The sequence below is a fragment of the Myotis nattereri genome (assembly GCF_964212035.1).
Source record: "Myotis nattereri genome assembly, chromosome: 2".
Classification (NCBI taxonomy): domain Eukaryota; kingdom Metazoa; phylum Chordata; class Mammalia; order Chiroptera; family Vespertilionidae; genus Myotis; species Myotis nattereri.
In genome coordinates this window covers 177,292,526-177,318,011 of record NC_138076.1, presented here as the reverse complement: position 1 = coordinate 177,318,011, position 25,486 = coordinate 177,292,526, and the positions used below count along the sequence as shown (strand labels likewise).

The window sequence follows — 25,486 nt, the reverse complement described above, 5'->3', positions numbered from 1 at the left end:
TAGAAGCAAAAGCCATTCAAATGATTAAAAGAAAACACACACACACACACACACACACACACACACACACATCAGTGTGATATTTGGTTCCAATAAAATAAATTGAAAAATATCCTTGAGTGGTTCCAAATGACTGTAGGTTTATATTGTAGTTAAGACCCTAGTTCTGGACACCATTCTAATTTCTCACAGAGTAATTTATACTTTGAAATATCTTACTAATTTAAGTGGATCAAGTGTTATAATCCTTTTACATTCTTGTCCATTTTCCCATTGCTTTATTTTGACACTCTTTTCTTTACTATTTTCCCATTAATTTGCTGGCATAAGCAGCTGATAAATTATTTTTTTGTCACTGCTGCTTGCTGGCTATTTTAGTCAGAAACTTGTCTGTAATTCTCCAACTCCCATAAATACAACAATTGTGTTCTACTTTATATCTATAGTTTTGTCTTCACCAGACAGGAGGCTGGGCTCCACATTATTAACTTCCAGTAAAATGGCATCTCTGGTTATTTTGGTGTTGGGTGACAGTTTAGAGAAATAACTGCACTGGATTCTGTGAAGCCTTAAAGTGCCGGAGGCTTAGGCATCTGTCCTTAGAAAATCACCACGTTAACTCCCTGCTTGGTGCAAGCCCCAGACTGGAATGGGTTCACTGTGATATAGAAATACCACAAAGGTCCAATGTGACCCATACCATCTTAGTGCAGGTCAAAACTAAGTTGCATAGTTTTTCTTTGGGGGAGACAGCATGGGGGGGTGGGGAGTGAGCTGGAGGGAAAAATGATCTGGATTTAAGCTCTGAGACACCCTGCATAACTCTGGACAAGTAACTAAACCTCTGCAAAATATGAGTTAGGGTCCTCACTGAGTACATGCAAGCATGTATGTGAAAGTCACATACATGAAGTGTCTAGCAGGCATCTACTAAACATTAACTTCCTTCCCTTATAGTAACAGGGTCTTTTGGCTCTACCTTTAAATTAGTAAAAAAACAAAGACAAAATAACCCATACCGATTAGTGTCTCAGTCCACCGTTAATCATTTCGGTGCTTGTCATGCCTGATCTCTAATTTGCTCACTTTGGGGCCCCCTGATTTTTATAATAACAGAGTTCAAGGGGGTCTAAAATATTATCCAGGCTTCTAAGCAGGACCCTCCCTAATTTCACAGATATCTCACTTTTAATCCATTCAAATGTTTAAAAGAAAACACACACACACACACACACACACACACACACACACACACACACATCAGTGTGATATTTGGTTCCAAATGACTGTGGGTTTATATTGTAGTTAAGACCCTAGTTCTGGAAACCATTCTAACTTCTCACAAAATAATTTATACTTTGAAATATCTTACTAACTTAAGGGGATCAAGTGTTATAATCTATTTACATTCTTATCCATTTTTCCATTGCTTTATTTTGACACTCTTTTCTTTACTATTTTCCCATTAATTTGCAGATTCCTAAATGATCTGCAAACTATGACCTACTTAGTTAGGCCCAAGAATCTCTAAAGGGACTTAAAATCACCACTGGTAATGCACAACATTCATTCAAAGTCCTTACAAACAAATTCCTACTGTCTGAATGATGCACTGAAGGGCCTTTCGCTCTTTACTCTGTGACTATGGTACATTACAGGCCTATCATACAACATTCCCTGAAATATGAGAACTGTAACCATATTCCTTCCATCAGGATTCTTTCCAGGAAAACAAAGTATTTTCACTGTTTATCAAAGCCATCTATGTGTTAGTTAATACAAACTCACAACACAGCTTAATAGTAGGAAAAGAAAATGGTTTGGAGGGTCCACTGCATATAATTATTTGCTATGGGGACCCTAGACAAGTTACTAAAACTCTCTGAGTTTAATTTTTTACATCTATAAATGAGTATATTATCATATAAAAAATGTATATTTAAAGAATTAAATAATGCCCTAGCTGGTTTTTCCCAGTGGTTAGAGCACCAGCCCTTGGACAGACAGGTCCCGGGTTCAATTCCAGTCAAGGGCATGTACCTCAGTTGCAGGCTCAATCCCTGACGATGGTCAGGGCACAAGCGTGATACAACCAATCGATGTGAGAAAGACATCTTACATCAATGTTTCTCTCTCTCTGTTTCTCCCCCTCCCTTCCCTCACTCTAAAAAAAATAAAATAAGATAAATTGAAAAATATCCTTGAGTGAGGACTAACATACATACATACATACATACATACATAAAATAATGTAAGACATTCAAAATAGTCACTATTGTCATCTCAGTAAAATAAAAAGGCTAAAAAGGAAAAGAAACATACATACCATATTCACTGCATCTTGATCAAAAGGGTTCCACTCTATATTCTGAGGATAGTGGGCCAGAACCTTGGATTTGAATGTTCTTCTCAAAGGACTCTGGTCAAAATTTTCACCTATATCAAATAACAATTAGTTAACATCTAGAATTTCCTCAAAAGCATGCCATAGCTTTAGTTTTATTTTGTAGCCATACTGACTGATGATGCTGAAATCTAATTCAATTTCTACTTCTAACAGTCTGCACCGTAAAATTCTCAATGGACAAATGAAAAAACAACAACCAAACCACCTGTAATGAAAGGTCTGCATTGAAGACTTTAGATTCTGAATTTTAAAATCCTGGCTAGACAACTGATACTAAAAGTCAGATATGATATAATCCTTGCCGTAACCTAATTATTGTCCTCACTGCAATATGTAGTGATAAAAATATCTATTTGGAAACATTTAATTCATTAAAGAAACATCCTGAATTAAGCTGATCATACCTCTTACGATCCTGAAATTTTGTACATGGACAGACCCAATGCTATAGTACTCAAAAAAGGCAATGGGCTTAAGTTTCCACAAAATTCTCTGGTAAACGTGACTGCATCTCCAGGCTTTTACAAGAATTAACAGAATTAGAAACATCATTAAAGTTGTCTAGCTTAGTAGACAAAACACACTGAATACACTAAACCCTGAAAAGAAACAATCTATTCTAAGCCAAATTCATCACCTGTCAAAAATCTGGAAAGAAAAGTAGACTAGTCTTTGATTGTTATATATAAGAAAATTTAATAATAGCTGTCAGCTCAGTTCTTCGATCAAATTAACTCCCATGAGACCTGTTACCTACAAATGCCTTAGTTTCATAAACTATTTTAATGTGGATGGATCTTTAATTCTCAATGTCAAAAAGTTGAGATTGAGAAAGTAGAAGACCTTGGAGTAACATTATTTTTTCTCCTGTGTTTTCTGTACTTTTAAAGTTTACTTTTTAAGCGCAAAACATGAGCTGTTATATCAAAAGATAAATGCCAGTTACCAGTATTTGTACCAGAAAAAATATCATAAAGCAACTTATGAGTCACACTTGGACATGTAGTCAGACTCCGTTTCCATTTTTCATAAAAATATTAAGATATGAATACTAAAACACCTTTTAGTGCAAGACAGATCACAGAAGGAGAAAAACACACGCTAAAACAAACATGTCAAACTCACCACAACAAATATTTTTGCAGCCCATTCAATATAATGGTATGTAAGAAATGTTTTAATAAAAATTTCGTAACTTAGTTTTTACAATATCCTGTTATACATAATTATTAATAACAAACTACAATGTTCGCTAATGACTAGATTACTATAATAGTGTTGCATTCATTTCCCTTACATGCCTTACGCACAGGCGCACCATTTCTCTCCACTAATACTAGCAGCGAATATTTTAGCAGCCGATGGCCACGTCATTAGTCTTGGACTGACTTGTTTGGTGTGTGCTACAGGAAATATTTCGCTTTCAGAGAACAAGAAAAATAGGTTTATTTGCGTTACGCTTATTAATTTGTGCAGTTATTCAGTGTCTGGTAAGTTAATGTTCAAGAAAAAAATATTAATTTTTATTAAAATGTTCTATTATCTTATGTTAACGACTACTCATTTATTGCAGCCCTTTGTATTCAGCATGTCTCTATCAAAATAAACCTACGTTTCTATGAAAATGGAAGCTTTTGTTTTTTTTGCGGCCCACATAAACTTAAACCTTGTTTATTTGGCCCGTGTTACCCTTTGAGTTTGACATGCTTGCTCTAAAATCTTCCTGGAGATTGCAATATAGTATCCAAGAGCTTTTTTGAATAAAGGCACATAACTTAAATAGACCTGCTGCAAGTAAGCTACTGTTTCTAATTTGAACCCTTGGCTAATGGTCGTTTTCCTTTGGGTCTGTTCCTCTTACTTATTGAGGCCAGCACTTCGTCTTCCACCCCATGTCTCTATCTTTTAAGAGATGGAGTGGAGAGTTTTCACGTCAAGAAGACGAAGGTCAAAGGCATCCCTAGGCAAGTCATCCATTTCTGCACCACGCTTCTAAGGGTCTGTAAACATCAAAAAGCCCGCGGGAAACAGTCCACGAGTCCATGTGTCTGAAGAAAAGAGTCAGGGCTCAGAATGGTTTATTTCGGGAGGATGAATGCCATCTTTAAGCTAATACGATATTCTAGATTAGTCACTTCTTCATTTTAAAAAAAAGGTTACTTTTTACTTCACCTCAAGTCAGAGAAAAAAATAAAACAGACACTTCTCCTGATTCTAAAGGTCTATCTGCTGACTGTGCTATTGACACAGCCACAGGATAGCCTCAGAAATATACAGCCACCCAGAAACGCTCTCCTTCGCCCACCCTCAAATTCCCAAAATGCTTGTTTTTATTATCCGTGCATATGAATAAAATATGAAACACTGTGGGGCATAAGAAACCGCACATTCGCAGGACAGAACTCCTTGAAACACTTACCTTTTAATGATTCCTGCCTGAGTTCCGTTAAAATAGTAACATTATCCTCATTCATATATGAAGTTATTAATGGGACAAAAGATAAATCAGAAAAGTCACGACAGTGCCATTTTCAATATAATTGTTCTGCTCACTAAGGAACACCACACCCTCTTGAGGCCCAATTAATCACCAGAAGAGAGAGAAGGAAAACCACCTCCAGAGAGAAAAAATTTCACAAAAACAAAACCCAAAAAACTCATGAAACAGAAACCCAAATCTAACAAAAGAAAAACAGAATCATCGCCGCCATTACCACCACCACCACCACCACCACCACCTCTCATTAGATTGCCCAAAAGGGGGTGGGGGCAATAGGAAAGATCATTGCTATATAAACAGCTGTCTTGGCAAATATTATTTTGAAGGAAATTAGGGGAATAAACAACTACGGAGAAATTCTGGTGACACTGTTAAGGATTTAGAAATGAGTGGGTTCAGCTATTCCTATTAGTACCAGTCAGAGAAGCAAACCTGACTGGTACTAATGATGCCTTTTGGAGATGTGAGATGGGGGAATAATCTTATCTTCCCATTTTGAGCCCAGGTTTCAATAAACCTCTAACTTAGAATCTATTACTAGGACTTAGCAGGAGAAATGAGTCAGTCTAAGAATGTGGATTCCCAGGAACTAGAAATTATATGTAAGCATCCTTGACTTAACTTAAAATCCACCTTCAAACATTATCCTGAAATGAACAAGGATTGTAAATTTGTGCAAATATTAATACCCCCCACTACAACTACATAAAGACTTAATTTCAAGTAATCTCCTCCTAAACGTAGCTGCAATTAAGCTTTTCCCCCTAAAAAATAGGACATATCTGCCAAGAGAGCTTACAGGCTCATGAATAATTTTTTTCAAGGTTTGAAGCAAAGGCAATCTTTAAAAAAAAATTAAGATGCAGAAGAAAGAATAGAAATACAAAACAATACCTATTTTTTGCCTGAGCAAAACTGAATAAACAAACAATTACGATGGGCTTGGGTGAATTAAAATAATGATTTCTAACACCTCAACTTTTTATTTTTACCTGAGGTCGTATTTGCAGCATCTTGGCTCCTGCCATGACGATCTGCTTCTAGCCATTGGTACAAAACTACATAATGTAACAGAAACAAAAAAGCTTTATGAACAAACAAAAAAGCAAAAACTTTGACTGTGAAGAATGGAAAATGAAAATAAAAAAATTAAACAAAAGCAATCAACATGAAACATCAACATCAATGGAATATAATGTCACACTAATAGTATGCAGCTTATAAGCTAGTAATAAGAAAGGAAAGAGAATAGGTAATTATATTTTACTAGAGGCCCGATGACAAAATTTGTGCAAGGGCCTTGGTCCCAGCTCCCGCCCACTGCCGCCGTGGGCCTCTGCCACCTCTGCCGCCTCTGCCTTGGGCCCCCGCCCGCTAAGTCCGGTCTAATTAGCATATTACGCTTTTATTATTATAGATTGTTATAAGTGAAATGCTATTTAAACATCTATAACTGTTATTCAAATGGGGAAAAGCACACATTCTTTTCTTAATGGTAATTTGAAGAGAAATATCAGGAGAAAGCTTATGTTTCTACTACAAGCCCAGTGCATGAATTTGTACATGGGTGGGGTCCAGCCAGCCTGCCCTGACTGGGGTGATCAGGCTGGGCCAGCCGGCGGGGTGGGGGGAGAGGGGCTGTGGGCAGTTGGCTCACTGGCCCCGGCCCCAATCAGGGTGTGGGGGGGCCAATCGGGGGTGAAACCGGCTGGGGGGAGGGGCCACGGGCAGTTGGCCAGCCGGCTCCACCCCCTGGTTGAATTCCCAGTCGAACTCCTGGTCGAGGGGACAATTTGCATATTAACCTTTTATTATATAGGACTAGAGGCCTGGTGCATGAATTCGTGCACAGGTGGGGTCCGGCCAGCACACCCAGATTGGGGCCGAGCAGGCCATGGGGAGGGGACACGGGAGGTTGGTGGGCCACCCTCACCCCCTGGTCGAATGGTCAAACTCCTGGTCCAGGGGACAATTTGCATATTACCCTTTTTTTATGTAGGATAGTCAGAGATAACAAAATATGATAGTATGACTAAGTTAAAAATTATATCCCAACCTCTACACACCTATCAGAATGGCTGCAGTCCAAAAAACTGACTCGCTGACAAGTATACAAGTGACAGAACTCTCATAAATTGCTGGTGGAAATGCAAAATGGTACTCAGCCACTTTGGAAGACAGTTTGGCAGCTTCTTACAAGGCTAAACATAGTCTCATCATATGATCCTACAGCCTCAGTATAATCTGGAGAAAAACATCAAATTCCAAGAGGAGAAATCTACACTCTACCTCATGAATACTTGTCAAAACTGTCATGATTATCAAAGACAAGGCAAGTCTGGGAAACTGTCATCGCCAAGAGGAGTCTCGGAGACATGACGACTGACTGAGTGCAGTACATTAGCTGGGACCCTCCAACACAGAAAGGACACTAAGTAAACACTAAGGAAATCTGAACAGAGTACAGACCTTAGTTAATACTGTATCAAAATTGATTAATTAATTGTAACACATGTATCATACTGCTAGACGATGCTAATGATAGGGAAAACTACATGTGCGGACGAGGGGTGAAGGGTGTAGGAAATATGTACTATCTCCATTTTTCTGTAAATCTAAGACTGCTCTGGAAATCACATCTGTTTTAAAAATTACATTCTAACACTTCAGGTAAGGACAGAAACATATAAGTATATTCGATATCATAAGAAGTCTACCTTCTGTAAATCACTATGCAAGCATAAGCTGAAGTTTGCTCTGTACCAAGATTCCACTTTAATCAACTATCCTCATAAGCACTTTCTACGAAGAAGTGACAACTTTGGGAGGAAAGTTTACTAGAGTGAGGACCAGGCTATGAAAGAATCCACACCAGAGCTCGATAACTGAGCGGCGCTAAAGAGTGTGAGGGCAGGATTGGGGGGATGAGAGGACATTGGGGGGATAAGGACACATTTGTAATATCTTAATCAATAAAGGGAAAATAAATTAAAACAAAAACAAAAACAAAAAACCCTTCTGGACGCCAGGCTGATGTAGCTCAGCGGTGGAGCGGCGACCCAGGAGGCCACTCACTGGTTGATTCCCAGTCAGGGCACATGCCGGGGCTGCAGGCTCAGTCCCCTGTGAGGGGCGTGCAGGAGGCAGCTGATCGATGATGTTTCTCTCTCATCGATATTTCTCTCTTTATCCCTGTCCCTTCCTCTCTAAAAAAACAAAAAAAAACAATGAAAATGTGTTTCAAAAAATTGAGGGGGGGCGGGCTGGAAGGGGTCAATGGGGAGAGGGGGACACATAATACTTTCAACCATTAAGATTAAAAAAAACAAAAACAAAGGAAAAAAACCTTCTGGATGTTTTTATGGGTTACCTAAATGTCTACAGCTTTTAGTCATCTTTGCTGAGATGTCAGAGTCTCCTTTAAAGAGTCCAACAATGCAGGGTCCTCAAGGCTGGGGGAAGCTGCCTACGGGCTCCGGAACTGACGGAGTAAAGAAAAGACTAAAAGCACCCTGAAGTCACCAAGGAGGTTATCTGGATCCTTAGGGACAGTCAACGGACCTCCACCATCAGGGACAGAGGCCCAAAGCAGACAGACCTGGGAACAGCCCCACACATCCCCCCTGTGTCGTCCCTGGCTGAGTGGGCCCTGAGGCACACAAAGTCATCTCCTCCAGGACTCTGCACTCCTCTGGGAGGCAAACAACTGGTACTGGTACTGGCATGAAAGAATTCAAGAAGCACCACACTCATTAAATATACAGTACAGGTGTTCCCTCTTTCTAGTTTGCAGGAATAATGACTACTCGTTAGAGGAGAGCGGAGTAGTATTAGAACATGACACAAAAATCTCCCCATTTGGCCCCAGCTGGTTTGGCTTACTAATAGTGGATAGAGTGTCCGCCTGTGGACGGAAGGGTCCCAGGTTCGATTCCAGTCAAGGGCACATGCCCCGGTTGCGGGCTCAATCCCCAATGTGCGGTGTGCAGGAGGTAGCCAATCAATGATTCTCTCTTATCATTGATGCTTTTATTTCTCTCCCTTTCCCTTTCTCTCTGAAATCAATTAAAAAATATTTTTTAAAAATCTCCCCGTTTGGAAAAGCAAGCATCACTCTCACAAAAATGAGACACAAAGTAGGGAAAATAACCCACTAACCGGTCTAACAGAATAGGCTCTCATCTGAAACCCACTGGGCCCTGTTAAGGGGAAAACTCCTGGCTGTGTTCAGGGTATCACTAGGAATATTACCATTCGTTCCAATTACTTCAAAGAGCCCTTGTTTCTGATTTCATCAGAGAAAAAGAAAACAAAATAATAATGAAAGTCGTTCCAGGTCCATCTGCTCTGACCAGTGATACAGAGAATTGTAAGCAATGACGTTCGAATGCCGAGCATACCCCTCTCCTCACTGTGGCTGGGAGCGTGAGATCTGGCCTTTTGGTGGCTCCATGCTTCCTCTCAACTGGCACTGGGAGTGGGACCCGACCCCAGCTCCCAGCTCCCAGCTCCTAGCCGCTGCTGAGGGTTTCTATAGCCTGTGCGTGAGGCCGCAGGTAGAGAGGGATCTGTGAGATGAGTGAACTTGGAGCTGCTTCTCAGCCAGGCGGCCCTGTTACAGATTTCTTCACTTACCTCCTCTCCGAGCCTTCTCACCCCTAGGGCCCCAGTGAGTTCCCTCCCTCATTACCCATTTCCACCACAGACTTCTGCCACCGTGCTTCTCTACAAAGAAAGGTCAAGTCTCACGATATTTCCCTACGTGCCTGTCCCTGAAGGATACCACAGAAGCCTAGATGTTTTCTAAAAAGTTTGCTGATAGAAAGAAAAGGAAAATAGATGGGAAGTTTTAAAAGGTAATTAATCTCTTCTGCCCTGTCCCTTTTTCATTTTGCTCCTTTTCTCTCTAAAAGGGAAGTTAAAACACATACAAAACCACACACACACGCACACACACACACACACACACGTAATAAGTGGTGGACGAAATATTCAGAGTGAAAAATGTTTCCCCAGCACTTTGATAAAGGCAAGGGGAGGAAATGGAGAACTCTGGATGCTGCCCATGAAGTCCATGCTGAGAGGGAAGGGAGAGGATGTGGTGGTGAGGTAACTCTTCTCCTTTGTATGTCTACCCACACAGGTTTGCAAAGACTCAGCCTGAACTGGCATGAGCTGGAGTTGGGAGACAAAATACTGAACAGCAGTGAGTCCTCTAAGACAGACTGACTAGGGAAAGAGAAAAGGGGAGGCATGCGGAAGGTTACAGGTTGGAAACTAAAATGAAGGGGCATGACTGTGCATTCACCTGTACATGAGTCGTCCTTATATCACAGTGGGCTGTCCTCTTCCAAGCAGATCCCCCCGGAGGCACACTTATCATTTATTCTGATGATTCGGGCACTATTTTTTAAATATATTTTATTGATTTTTTACAGAGAGGAAGGGAGAGGGACAGTTAGAAACATTGATGAGAGAGAAACATCGATCAGCTGCCTCCTGCACATCTCCTACTAGGGATGTGCCCGCAACCAAGGTACATGCCCTTGACCGGAATCGAACCTGGGACCTTTCAGTCCGCAGGCCAACGCTCTATCCACTGAGCCAAACCAGTTAGGGCTTCTGGAACTATTTAAATCATCACTGAGCAGGCAGCATGGAAGTAGAGGCCTGATAATCACCAACCCAGCTAACACATAGAGTTTACTATATGGCATTGTTATTCCACGTGCTCTACATATATCAGCTCATTCCATCATCATAATTATTTGATGAAATCGGTACTATTATTTTCCTCAGATACAGAAACGGAGGCACAATAAGTTTAACTTGTCCAATGGTAGACAACTAGAAAATTCAAACCTAAGCAATCTGACTCCAGAATTTGTGCTCTTAATTCTACGTATGAGGTCATCTCGGGAAAAGATATTTCAGGCAGAAGGAGAAGCAAGTGCAGAATCCCTGAGGCAGAGATGAGCTTGTCATGGTTGAGATGCAGCAAGAGGCAAGCGCAGAAGATGTCAGAGAGGCGGCCAGGAGTCAGATAAACAGGCGCCTTGGAATGGTGATAACTTTAGATTTTATGCTAAGTATTACGGGAAATAACTGCAGCGTTTTAAACAGAGAAGGGAATTTGTTTTAGAGGGATCACCCTGGCAGCTGAGAGAACAGACTGTAGTGGGTCAAAGTGAAATAAAAAGACCTACCAGGAGGCTTCTGCAATAATGCAGGCAAGAGATGATGGCAGAATGGATTAGGGAAATAGAGTTAGGGTGGTGGGAAGTAGAAAGATTCTAAATAATTCTGAAGGCATAAAAGATATGATTTGCTGACAGATTAGATGTGAGAGAAAGGAGTTGTCAAGAAGGATATCATGATACTAAAATTTTCGGTCTGAGCACCTGGAAGAAGTGTAGATATTTACTGAAAAGAGCAACAAAGGAGAAGGTGGGGGTTTTGATTTTGGCGGGGGGGGGGGGGTGTCAGAGGGTTAGAATGCGAATTTATTTTGAATATGTTAGGTCTAAGATACCTATTAGATATTCAAGTGAAATTTTTGAGTAAGCATTTAGATATATGAATTTAAAATTCAGGGGGAGCCCTGGCTGGTGTGGCTCAGTTGGTTGGGCATCGTCCCATGCACCAAGATGTTGCTGGTCCGATTCCTGGCCAAGGGCACACGCCCAGGTTGCAGGCTTGATCCCAAGTAGGGGACATGCAGGAGGCAGCCAATCGATGTTGCACTCTCACACCAATGTTTCTATCTCTCTCACCCTTCCTTTCTCTCTAAAAATCAATAAACTATTCTTTACAAAATAAAATTCAGGGGGAAAGCCAGAAATTCAGGGGTGAATATCAAACAGATGGTATTTAACATCACAGGGTTGGATAAGATCACCTAGGAAATGAATGTAGATGAAGACAGCAAGGCCAGGGTTAGAGCTCTAGGGAGCTCACGTAACAGTAAGAGGTTGGGGAGAGGATGAGGAACTGGCAAAAAGGTAAATGAGAAAAAGCAGTCAGTAAGAAGGAGAAAAAAGAAATGAAAAAACAAACAGAAGCACGGCTATCATGGAAGCCAAGTAAAGAAAATGTTTTAACAAGGAGGAAGCTAATAATACGAAAAGAGGTTTCTGTGGAGTGGTGGGGTGAACACCTGTGTGGAGTTGTCCAAGAAAGAACAAGAGAAGAACTAGAGGCAGAAAGTACAAACAACTCTTCCGAGGGGTTCTGCTGGGAAGACGAGAACTGGAGGATGACACTGGAGGAGAATACGGGGTGGAGGGAGGGGTTCTGGGTTTGTTTTTTAAAGATAGGAGATAGTAACTCATTCAAGTAAATTTCCTGCGTGCCTACAGTGTGCCAGGAGCTCAGGACAAAGACCGTCCAATTCTAATTAGGCACCATGCATCCTACCACCAAGCACACAACAGTGGATTATTTAATTGCAAAAATCACCTCACCACAGTCCTCTGATAAGGAGAAAGAAACAAAGCAAGTGTTTTGCTCCTAATCCGTGCCTGTCATACTGTCAGTGTAGGTAGCTAGATATTAATGAAGGAGAGAAGTAAAGGGGACCAAACAGTATTCAGCATAATAAACTGGGGAACGAAATCGGGACAGTTAGCCTGCTTGCTTCACTAGGAAATTGCAGCTTCACACACTCCCCAGGGCATCCTCCACCCTGGGAGCCTAACCCTCCATAGCCAGCAGGAAGGACCATTATGGGGAGGAATAAAAACAGCAGGAGAGAGTCCTCTGCTGGGCGCATGGGCAGTAGGAGCCAAGATGGTGGTGGGAGGGGAGGGGAGGTCTCCTACTCTGAGGCATGCGCAGTAGGAACTAAGACATGCCCACAGAGGCCTGTCTAACCTCGAAAAAAGATAGGATTGGATAAGGGACACAGCCCCCACCCCTCCCAAGATTTAGGAAATAAATTGGTTAAGAGTAGTCCCAGCGCCAGCCTGGGAAAGATTAGGAAGTTGATGGGTTGGTTTGAAAGGATGCCTGGTTCTTCCCAAGCCTGAGACAACATAACCCAAGTTTCAGAAGGTATTCTCTTGAAAGGGGGAGAAAATGGGAGATATCCGTAACACCATGAACAATAACAAACACATTAAAAAAGAGAGAGAGAGAGAAAGTGTTCTCTCTTCCTCTGGTTTGTGCCATTTTCTCTCCCTAGTGTTAGAAATAAGGCAAGCACCACAAGTCAGGGGTCCTGGTAGAACACAGAACATACTCGTGAGCCGACAGCAAGACCAACATCTTTACTTCTAGGTAGAAGGGTGCGCACACATGGTCCGGAAGCCGGCGCATGGGGCAGGTGGACTGCTCGAGGATTTATAGCCCCCGACACACGTGACCTGTCCCTTGCTCTTGATTGGAGCCCAGGCGCACAGTCTTTCGTGATTGGCTAATTCAAAGGGAGGGAATGGCCTTTGCTGTTTCAGGATGGTGGCCCCAGGGGAGCTGCAAGCCATGTGGCCAACATGGCAGCTGCCAAGTCACGCAGTCCAAAATGGCCCTGTCTACACTGTTCTTTGACAGAAAAGATGGCTGTTTATTCTCACAACAGCACTCATGTGCCCCTAGCAGCTGCCAGGACTGGGCACAGGGCACAGGGCACAGGCACCGGCGGGACAGAAGCTAAGCCAGCTGGGTGAGGACAGGGAGAGACGGGACTGAATGAGCCAATGGTGCACGCGCCTGGGCACTGGCCCTGTTTCCGGGCCTGGGGAAGACAAGGCTGAGCTTATTCAGAGCAGAAGGAGCTGAACTCAGGATAGCGCTTTGGTTCACTTCACCTTCAATAAGCCTTCCCACTACTCCACACCCTCCCTTACCTGGTCTCCAGAATGTTTTCCTTGCGACTCGGTGAGAGAACCCCATTTCCACTGGCAATAATACTATCCCTTTTATAATAAAATAAGAAACAAACTTTTAAAGTCATTGAAGTATTGTAACTGGCATCATGAAACTCTCTACAGTGGTTCTCAACCTGTGGGTCGCGACCCCTTTGGGGGTTGAATGACCCTTTCACAGGGATCGCCTAAGACTATCCTGCATATCAGATATTTATTTACATTACGATTCATACAGTAGCAACATTACAGTTATGAAGTAGCAACGAAAATAATTTTATGGTAGGGTCACAACATGAGGAACTGTATTTAAAGGGCCAGAAGGTTGAGAACCACTGCTCTAAGTGGAAAGGTTCCATAACTTTCTAGGTTAATACTCAAGTAAATACCAGGTGTTCATTAGTGCTTAATAGGTGATTTACATTACTTTGAAGAATATATAAGTGATTTTCAAATAATAATTATAGCCAAGAAAGCAAGGTTCTAGTTCTGGTTGAATACCTGGGGTCTAGTAGCGTAGGACAAATCACAATTTCTTGAAGGTTCCCTCACATATAAAATATGAATATTTCATTACTATAATAACAATGCATTATTAGTAATATTAGATATCTATCTTATGAGATTCACTTATCCAATTATTTGTGTGAAAGCATATAATATTACTATTCATGTTGCACTTTGTGATATGTAAAACAAATCTCCCCTATTGCTAAAGGACTTATGCTCTGCCAAAGAGACTCCCAGAGGGACACCTGTTGCCTTTCAGGAACAAAGGAAAGTCACCTACAAATAAAATATTTATATCTGACAAGTTATACTATAGAGCTAGACTTCTAAGATGATTCAAATTGAAACTTTTCTGCTGCATGACTCAAAGCAGCAGCTATTTGCACACAAGTTAAAACAGACCTTTTCCTCCATTTCCATTCATTACTTTTCGCTGACAATACTCTCTCACACACACATACAAAAAATTTACTGAGGGAGTCAGAAACACAAGCAACTCAATTTAGTTCACACAGGGGTACCAATCAATATGTTTCCTCTTACCCTCTTTTAAAAAATCCTACTTTAGAAATCAACAAAGTTCTCTAAAAGAAAGATATAAATTACAAGGCAGGGAAGGGGTGCATTTATTTCACTAACATGGTCTATGCCAGTGGTAGGCAAACTCATTAGTCAACAGAGCCAAATATCAACAATACAACGATTGAAATTTCTTTTGAGAGCCAAATTTTTTAAACTTAAACTATATAGGTAGGTACATTGTTATTAACTTAATTAGGGTACTCCTAAGGCTTAGGAAGAGCCACACTCAAGGGGCCAAAGAGCCACGTGTGGCTCGCGAACCGCAGTTTGCCGACCACGGGTCTATGCAATTTTATTCTAACAGCAAAATAGGGCAAAATAATGTTAGTAACAAGATTCACTGGGAAGATAACCTTCCTTTAAGAGATCACTCAAGGGGAACTGAGAAGGAATTACAATCTGCGCACCCTCACACAACTCTACCAAGTTCGGGGTCAGCATCTTCAAGGTCCCGACCGAGAGGCTGAAACTCAAGAGAGGCTGAGGAATTCGCCCAAAGTCACACCACTGGGAAGCAGCAGAAATGTGAAGAAACCAGGACCGGCTGCCTCAAAGCCCCATCTCCTCACCCCTGGACTGCTGCCCACAGGACACAGCAGAGCAGCCATAGGGGATCTCTCTCAATTACAGAGCTGACTAAACCCCACGCCCTTGCAGGAGTGAGGTCAAACGCCCAGACACCTCCACATCTACTCATGGAACCAGATTAACCTCTCCAGGAGCACTGAGCAGTGGAGGGTATCATTCAAAGTAAAAATAACTCAAAAGCATAAAGCTCAGAACTGACATCCTATCTAATAAAAGAGAAACATGGTAATTAGCCGTACCTCCGCTACTCTTCCCATTGGCTAATCAGGGCAATATGCAAATTAACTGCCAGCCAAGATGGTGGCCAGCAGCCAGGCAGCTTGAAGCAAACATGAGTCTTGCTTGCTTCAGTGACGGAGGACTCCAACGTTCCCCGCCTGCTGCTGCCGGCCTCTGAGCTTGCAGTTTGAAACATTTTAACAAATATAGAAGCTAAAAAAACCCCAGAAACCAGCTTTCAGCTAGCCGGGATCTCAGAGCTGGAGTCAGAGCTGGAGTTATACATTGTTTCGATTACCTACTTTCAGCAGCGGAGGCCTAAGAGCTGGAGCCTCAGAGCTAAAGCTGGCCCAGAATTAAAAAAAAAAAAAAAAAAAAAAAGGAGCGGTTGGGAGTTTCCGTCACCTGCCAGCCTGAAAACAGCCCTCAGCCCCTCACCCAGACTGGCCAGGCACCCCAGTGGGGACCCCCACCCTGAAGGGTGTGTGACCAGCTGCAAACAGCCCTCAGCCCCTCACCCAGGCTGGCCAGGCACCCCAGTGGGGACCCCAACCCTGAAGGGTGTGTGACCAGCTGCAAACAGCCATCATCCCCTCACCCAGGCTGGCCAAGCACCCCAGTGGGGACCCCCACCCTGAAGGGTGTGTGACCAGCTGCAAACAGCCATCATCCCCTCACCCAGGCTGGCCAGGCAACCCAGTGGAGACCCCCACCCTGATCCAGAACACCCTTCAGGGCCAACCAGCCAGCCCCAACCATGCACCAGGCCTCTATCCTATATAGTAAAAGGGTAATATGCCTCCCAGCACCGGGATCAGCGGAGCCGAGAGGCCTCCCGGCATCGGGATCAGCGTGACAGGGGGCAGCGCCCAAACCCCCTGATCGCCCTGCGGCTCTGTGTGTGACAGGGTGCGGCGCCCCAACCGCCCCCCCCCCACGGGCCCTGCTCTGTGTGTGATAGGGTGCGGTGCCCCAACCGCGCCCCCCCCCCCACGGGCCCTGCTCTGTGTGTGACAGGGTAGAGCCATAACCTCCCCATCGGCCCTGCCCTGAGTGTGAGAGTGGTGGCATCCCAACCCCCTTATTGGCCCTGCTCTGTGGGTGATAGAGGGTGGCGCCCCAACCCCCTGATCCGCCCTGCTCTGTGTGTGACGGGGGGGCGGTGCCCCAACTCCCCTATCGGCCCTACTCTCTGAGTGACAGGGAGGAGCTCCTCACCCCCCTGATGGGCCCTGCTCTGTGCATGACAGGGGGCAGCGCCCCAACCCCCGGATTGGCCCTGCTCTGTGCGTGACGGGGTGGCGCCACAACCTCCCCATCGACCCTGCCTTGAGTGTGACAGGGGGCGGTGCCCCAACCCCCCAATCGGCCCTACCCTGAGCGTGACTGGGGGTGGCATCGCAACCTCCCGATCCGCCCTGCTCTGTGCATGACAGGGGGCGGCGCCCCAACTCCCCAATCAGCCCTGCTCTGAGCCCGGCCAGGGGCTGCACCTAGGGATTGGGACTGCTCTCTGCCACCCGGGAGCAGGCCTAAGCCAGCAGGGCGTTATCTCCCGAGGGGTCCCAGACTGTGAGAGGGCACAGGCCAGGCTGAGGGACCCCCCCCCTTCCCCCCCGAGTGCACAAATTTTTGTGCACCGGGCCTCTAGTATATAATAAAAGCAGAAGAGCTTCTAAGAAAAAAAAATCTAAAGACCATTTTCAGCTCCCACTCTACTTGGCCTTTCTACACTCGAATCCCCTTTTCCCTTGTGTTCTGTGACACAGTCTCTTCATGTTATCGTATGTCAATGACCACTGCAATAGTCTCTGCAGTGGTACGTGTTTTCTATCTTATTCCTTTGTTGGACAAAGGTATTATGAGATGGTTACCCTGGTGGGTAAAGGGTACTGTCTGCCTCTCTTGAAGGAGGTGGACACTCCCACTGTTAATCATCTTGAGAACATACAGCTTATGACATGAGAGATGGAACCTGGACCAACATGAAGGCACTCTTTCCTGTCTCTAGCCCTTACTCCTCTGAGCCTAGACGACAGGCATATGCACTCCAGACATGCTTCACCACTCCCTGCACTTGTGGGAGGAAAAGAACCTCTGCCGTGTGCAGGCAGATCCTGGCTTCAGCAAAGAGGCAAGCCTGCCCGTGGGAACGAACTCAACCCTGTAAAGGGCCCCAAATGGCCAACTGATTCTGTGAGCAGCGAAAGCAGCCACATACATAGTCTCCTAGACTGGTTATGCTACTTTCCATTTAGGATTTCCTCCTGTTAATCTGGAAGAACTCTGTGAAGTCTTACACTCTCAGCTGTAAGAAGTGAGAGGCCAGCACAGTGGAGAGAGAGCTGTACTCCCCAAAACCAGCACAGTGTAGCAGCAATGACTGGTGAGATTCCCAAGTGGCAACAAGATCTGGGGTTGGAAAGTCCAGCTGCCCGTATCCAAGCTGTTATTTCCTCTTTTCCACTAATTCGTATGGACTGAGCAGTTATTAAGGGAGCTTGCTGTTACCTCCATGGGTTCCTCTTTTTCTACTGCTCCCTATATATCTGTGTTCCACTGGGCTCCGTCTGCTCATTTTTTCTTACTCTACGCACTCCAACAGCCTCCACTACCCACCTATACAAATGACTTTCCAATATATACCCTAGCCTGATCAGTCATCTCCCCAGGTCAACATTTCCAAGCGCCTATTGCAAATATTTATCACGAACTGTTAAAAGTCAAGGTACCCTAAACTGAACTCCTTATGTGTTCCTGAGACTACCTCTTTTTCCTCTATTCCTTGTGCCAATTAATAACACCAAGATCCACCTAAATCAAAATTTGGAATTTACTCTCTCTTCTCTTGAAAAAGGCTGAGGAAAATAAAATGGAATGGGAGAAGTCTCTTCTAGCATACGAAGTGTTTTCTGTAATGAGGAGGGTTCAGTATTCTCCAATGTGGAGAATGAGCCTTAGCTTTTCTGCTCCTGGAGCATAAATGTAGAATGACTAAGCCATATGTGACCTTGGGTAAACGACTCAGTCTTTTTGTGTTTCCCAGGAGGAAAATGGCAGTGATGAGTAAAGTTATGCCATAAAAATGTGTCATAAATAGTGTAAAGGTTTTATCAAAATCCTCCTCCAAATGTCAGGAAAAGTGAGCACAACAGCAAGCGTGTTTAACAGCATTCTTGATTTCCAGAGTTAGCTCTCCACTTGCTGGCATCCCTTTTTCATTAACCACCACCCACACCGAACTTCTCAGTCATATGAATCTATTACTAGGTACTGGGTTGTGGTTGGAAGAAATGCCCTTTAGTTACTAATGTAAGACAACATAAGCAGTATTTCCAATAAACACTGTAAAAGCCAGGAAAAAAATATTTGTTCATACATGTGGGGGCATGAGGGTGTCTGAATAGAAGGTAACGCTGAATTAAATACGATACACACATCATTATAACCCAAAGCCCACAGTTTACGATAGGGTTAACTCTTGGTGATGTATATGCTGGGGGTGTTGACAAATGTATAATGGGATGTATCCACCATTACAGTATGGTACAGAACACTTCCACTGCCCCAAAAATCCTCTGTGCTCTGCCTAGTCATCCCTCCTCGCCCTCTCACTCCTGGCAACCACTTATCCTTTTATTGTCTCCATAGTTTTGCCTTTCCCAAAGAGTCATATGATTGGAATCATACAGTAGAAAGTTGTTTCAGGTTGCCTTCTTTTATTTAGTAATATACATTTAAGGTTCCTCCATGTCTTTTGGTGGATTATAGCTCATTTCTCTTTAGCACCAAAAAACGATATCCCATTGTCTAGATGTGCCACGGTTTACTTATCCATTCACCTACTGAAGGTTACCTTGGCTGCTTCCAAATTTGGCCATATGAATGTTGCTGCTAGAAACATCTTTGTGTAGGTATTTGTGTGGATATAAGTTTTCAAATCCTCTGGATAAATATCAAGCAGTATGACTGATGGGTCGTACAGTGTGTTTCGTTTTGTAAGAAACTGTCACACTGTCTTCCAAAGTGGCTGCAGCACTTTGCTTCCCACTTGCAATGAAGGAGAGTCCTTAAATGTTTACTAATTTACTTAAATAGTATATTTATGTTGTCAGCCTCAGTGACAGTGGCTGTCATCATTACAGCTACTTTTTAAGTCATTAATACATGACTATATTGATTATAAAGGCTTATAAATAATAGTTATAATATATAATACTAGAGGTCCAGTGCACTAATTCGTGCATGGGTGGGGTCCAGCCAGCCTGCCCTGATTGGGCTGATCTGGCTGGGCCAGCTGGGGGGAGGGGCCTCGGGTGGTTGGCCAGCCAGCCCCACCCCCTGGTTGAACTCCTGGTCGAGGGAACAATTTGCATATTAGCCTTTTATTATATAGGATATATAAACTCAGGAATGACATATCTATATATTTACCTAAGTGACAGCAAAAATGGTCTAATCTGCAGGATACAGAATGGTTTTTCTTAATTAAGAATCACAAATTCGCCCTAACCGGTATGTCTCAGTGGACAGAGCGTCAGCCTGCGGACTCAGGGGTCCTGGGTTCGATTCCGGTCAGGGGCATGTACCTTGGTTGTGGGCACATCCCCAGTAGGGAGTGTGCAGGAGGCAGCTGATCAATGTTTCTCTCTCATTGATGTTTCTAGCTCTCTATCCCTCTCCCTTCCTCTCTGTAAAAAAATCAATAAAATATTATTTAAAAAAATAAAAATAAAAATCATCATTCTCCCCTTTAAAAAAAAAAAAAAGAATCACAAATTCTTTGACTCACAATAGGCAGAGTTCTTAGAGACCAGAGAGGGAATCACTTCCAACACCCCACCTGGCAATTTCTCTAGCTCAGAGTAGTACAACCATTCACCGTGGCTCACGTCACAATGCTAGAGTCACTCTGACTACTCCTTCCCTCCTACTCCCCACATCTAATCAGTCACTTCATCCTACTGATTTACCCATTTTTCTTAAATCTATCCAACCCTCTCCATTCCCACTGCCACTGTACTAGCCCAATCCAATCTCATCTCTCATCTGAATTATTACAAATGTCATCACCTTTTAACTGCCTCCAGGCTTATTCCTGCCAATTCCTACTCCATAAAGTAGCTAAGAAATCTTTCTAAATACAAATCTGATGTTACTCTCCTTCAAAACCCTTCAATACTGCTTCATTATCCTAAGGATAAATCTCAAATTCCTTAGCATAGCTTCAGAATGTTTCACAATCTAACTGCTATGCCTTAGCCCTTCCCGTGGAATTTTCCATATCCTTTGTATTCTGTGCTCCAGCCATGCAGAAATCACTAGCTGTTCACCATATGTACTAAGCTCTCTCAAATTAGCCTACTTTTACATATGCTGCTCTTTCCACCATAAACATTTCTTCTACCATTGCCGCACCCCTTTGCCTCCATCCCACCTGCAAATTCTTGGCCATCCTTCAGATCTAAGCTTATAGCCATTTCTTCTGAAAAGCTTACTGCTCTATGAGGGTAAGCGTAATATCTTGTTCACTACTGAACCCCAGAGCCTACACAGCACCTAGTAAATAAATATAAATTCAAGGACCATTTACTAAGTAAATGAACAAGTACGAACACAGGCTAGTTGAAAGAGCACGTGATTATTCCGGACTGTGTAAACATTTTTATCTTACGTGTACAAATTCTAGGATAATACTTCTATAGTGGTATGAAGGTCGTCTACTGGTAATAAGCATTTAAGATTTGCAATTATAATTATACTGAAATTCTAAATTAAGATTATCATTACTATTATTGTAAAAATATTTGTTTCTTTTACAATATGATATAGAAATAGCTGAGAAATAAAAAAGGAAGATGCATTATGAATTTGTTCTCCTGCAAGTCCATTCCAGATACCTATTATTTTTCAGATATACTTATATAGTGGATAAATTTTATTGCATAAATATTTGTTAAATTATACTTTTGTGATAGAGAATGTAAGAAGTCAAATTATTTTATGAATTTTTTTCAATTTTTTCTTGTGGTAAAACACACATAAAATTTACAATCTTAACCATTTTTAAGTGTACAATTCAGTGGTATTAAATTCATTCATAATGTGCAACCATCACCACCATTCATCTCCATAACTCTTTTCATCTTGTAAAACTGAAACCCTGTACCCACTAAACAAAGACTCCCATTCCTCTCTCCCCCTACCCTCTGGCAACCACCATTCTACTGTTTTTCTGATTTTGAGTACCTTACAGAAGGAGAATTATATTGTGTCTTTTTGTGACTGGCTTATTTCACTTAGCATAATGTTCTCAAAGCGTACCCACATTATAGCATTTTTAAAATTTTTCTTCCTTCTTAAAGCTGAATAATATTTCATTGTAGTATAAACCACACACACTATGCTTATCCATTCACCTATCAGTGGATACCGGGGTTGCTTCCATGTGATGAATATTATGAATAATGCTGCTATGAACACTGGTATGCAAATATGTCTTCAAGAATCTGCTTTCAATTCTTCTGGGTATATACCCAGAAGTGGAATTGCTGGATCACATGGTAATTCTATTTTTAATTTTTTTGAGGAACCACCATACTGTTTTCCACAGCAACTGTACCATTTTACATTCCAACCAGCAGTGCACAGGGTTCCAATTTTTCCACAGCCTCACCAACATTTGTTGTTTTCTATTCTTTTAATAGTAGCCATTGGTGTGTGGTACTTTTAGGATGAGTTTTAAAGGCCTTTCCATTTTGTATGAATGAATGAACAAAAATCCAACAATTTCAGACTTTGTTCAATCCTATAAAAATAATCAGTAAACTGTGATTTAGAAAACTATGTTACATAGAAATACTTTTTTCACTAAGATTAAACTTATATATTCACTAGAACACAGTATTACTGGTGGTGAATAGACTGTTCAAAATTCTATACTGTCAACCAACAAATACATTCAGTTCTTGCTATGAGCTTAACCAAGCATATTAGGAATACAGGAAAATGATTAGTAATGATTTTTCCTCACTGCTTATAGAAGAAATTCTTGGGAAGGCAATAATTCAAGCTGGCAAAGAGACAATTATATCACAAAATAGAGGCTACACAGTATTTTTTAAATAATTTAAATATATGCATTAAAACCATTCTTTCAGAAAAATAAAGCTTATGCTTACTTTTCGTGTAGAAACATGAGTGTAAAACTAGGTGAGCAGGTTAGCCTTATTTCCTGTGCAGAGTTTCTGAACTTGCTTCTTTTGCTGATAGTACCTAAAATATGTCATTTATTTATATTCATTTCCTACAATGATGTACAACATAATTTCTGTGTTAGGGTACCTCACACCTAAAAAAATGTTGGGCCCAAGCCATAAAGAAGCTTTGGCCTTTTTTATCTTGTCCACTCCTTCATTAATTTGATCTTTCATTATGGATGATCTTAGTCACTGGTCAGTTCTTTGGTTGCAGAAAAATACACTATTTGTGTGTCCTTCAAGAGCCCAATAAAATAAGTGATTGCCACTACTATTTGCCTACTCAAGAGCTGGCTATGGATTTGTATATTACTTCATTTCTTTCCTTTGTGCCCGGTGGAACTCATGCTTCTCTGTGTCTGTCTGACACTGTCTTCTCTGTATTTGCTTTTCTTTCCTCCTTTCCTTTCCTACCTCTCCTTCTTACCCTCAGTTATTTACTTTGCCCCTGCAGGCTGGTGGAGTGGAGGGGGTGAGGATGGAGCGCCTTCCCTCAATCCAGCTTTGCTTGCGCTGGTGGGGTCAGAAGCCTGGCTTCCCAGGGGAGATCTGTGGGCAGGCTCTGCAGTGGGAGCAGTACTGAGAAGAGAGGTAGGGAAAGGAAGCCTGGTAACTGAAACCTAGGGAGTCAGACCTCTTAGGTCAGGTTCTCTCATTACAGAGTTCATTTTACCTTCTCTTCTACATCGGAAGTCTCTCTACCAGAGATCACTGGATAAATGCAGAAAATCCGATTCAAATATTTTAGAAAATAACACTGCATAAATGAATGAGTCATACCATAGTAAACTTAGATAATCTTTAAAACACTATGCTGCCTGGCCAGCGTGGCTCAGTGGCTGAGCAGTGACCTATGAACCAGGAGGTCATGGTTTGATTTCTGGTTAGGGCACATGCCCAGGCTGTGGGCTCAATCCCCAGTGTGGGGCATGCAGGAGGCAGCCGATCGATGATTCTCTCTCATCACTGATTTTTTTTTTTTTTTATCTCTCTCTCTCCCTCTCCCTCCCCCTTCCTCTCTGAAATCAATAAAAAAAAATTTTTTTAAAGATTATGCAGTCCATCCTCCTCCTCCATTTACAGCAAGCAAATCTTTCAAGTTTTAATCAAGCTTTTAGTATAGTATTCTACCCTCCCTTCTCAAACTAACTTAAAATCGCCTGAATTCCACACTCACCACATCATAATCAACCAGCAGAGCTAGTTTTTCCCCCCATCCGTTTTGCTTCATGCTGTGCTAATTTAACCTTGCCTTGGTAAACAAGAAAATGGTCCACGCTGACAGACTCTAGCTGTAGCAACTGCAGCTGGCCTGTGTGCAAACCAATTTTGCTCACTCTTTATCCTGGCAGGGAACCCTGCCCTAGAATTGGTTTGGGACTAATCAGCATTAAACCTGTGTCAGAAAGGTTGCTGAAAGCAGGCACAGAGCAAGGCCGGGTAATGAGGCTGTTTCGGAAAGGGATTGGGACGAACGCAGCTGCTGTGTACAAACCTAGGCATTTTGCTCATGACAAACGGGCCCAGCGTCTTCTCTGTGTCTTGGCATTTCTCTGGAAATGACTTGGAAAGAGGACTGGAGAGAAAAGAGATGCACCAAATTTGCTTCTGAGATGATGGGGGCTTGGTGACTTGCCAGAAAATGTTACTTACTTCAGATGGTAGCAAATGGGAAAGAAATAAATGCATCCTTCGCCACTCTCTGTATGGCTTTCCTTTGGGTATCTGCTGAATTAGATGGCATGATTTTCTACAGGAAAATCTGAGGTACAAAAAAATGGGAGATGTGCCTAACAGGATCCAGAGTAGATGTAAACAACTCTAACTTTGTCTAAAAACTTTGTTAAATAATAAATTCTTCAACATCAAATGATCAAATACTGGAGTGGTTTTGTTGTTGTTGTTGTGTGTGTTTTTTTCACTCACCTGCTGGATTCCGTCTACAACTTTCAGTGTTTCACACTCATTTTGTATAGAACTTGAATGAGAATGAAGTATACTCAACCTTTCAATCCCATTGGCTAGACCCGTGGTCGGCAAACTGCGGCTCGCGAGCCACATGCGGCTTTTTGACCCCTTGAGTGTGGCTCTTCCTAAGCTTTAGGAATACCCTAATTAAGTTAATAACAATGTACCTGCCTATATAGTTTAAGTTTAAAAAATTTGGCTCTCAAAAGAAATTTCAATCGTTGTACTGTTGATATTTGGCTCTGTTGACTGAGTTTGCCGACCACTGGGCTAGACAAACATTGTTGAATAACTTCACAAGTACCCACCAAAGAAGGTCACAAGGCTTCCCTACATGCCATCAGATCTGTGGGGCTGGTATGGCAGTCAAAAGAGTACAGCCCATTTTGTCTGATCACAAGGATTCTTGAAATAATTGCTTTTTGTAAGTCTGCTCATACAGTTCTCATTAAATGACTAGCAAGTCAGTAACTGTAACAAATGTGCATGTAGAGATTGAGGTCTTATATAATCACTTTATCAAGATACATTTCATATACCTTAACATTCACCCTTTTAAAGTACACAATTCCGTGGTTTTTAATATATTCAG

The 25,486-nt window shown here is 42.4% G+C and overlaps 1 protein-coding gene across 1 annotated transcript in view; it reads right to left on the bottom strand.

Moving 5' to 3' along the window:
* The window catches only part of DENND5B (DENN domain containing 5B), a 177,826-nt gene that overhangs the window by 91,128 nt on the left and 61,212 nt on the right, over positions 1 to 25,486 (bottom strand). The window contains exon 2 of the mRNA XM_081083696.1: positions 2,327 to 2,436. Coding sequence (XP_080939822.1) covers positions 2,327 to 2,436 — 110 coding nt within the window. The remainder of the gene's footprint in view (positions 1 to 2,326; positions 2,437 to 25,486) is intronic.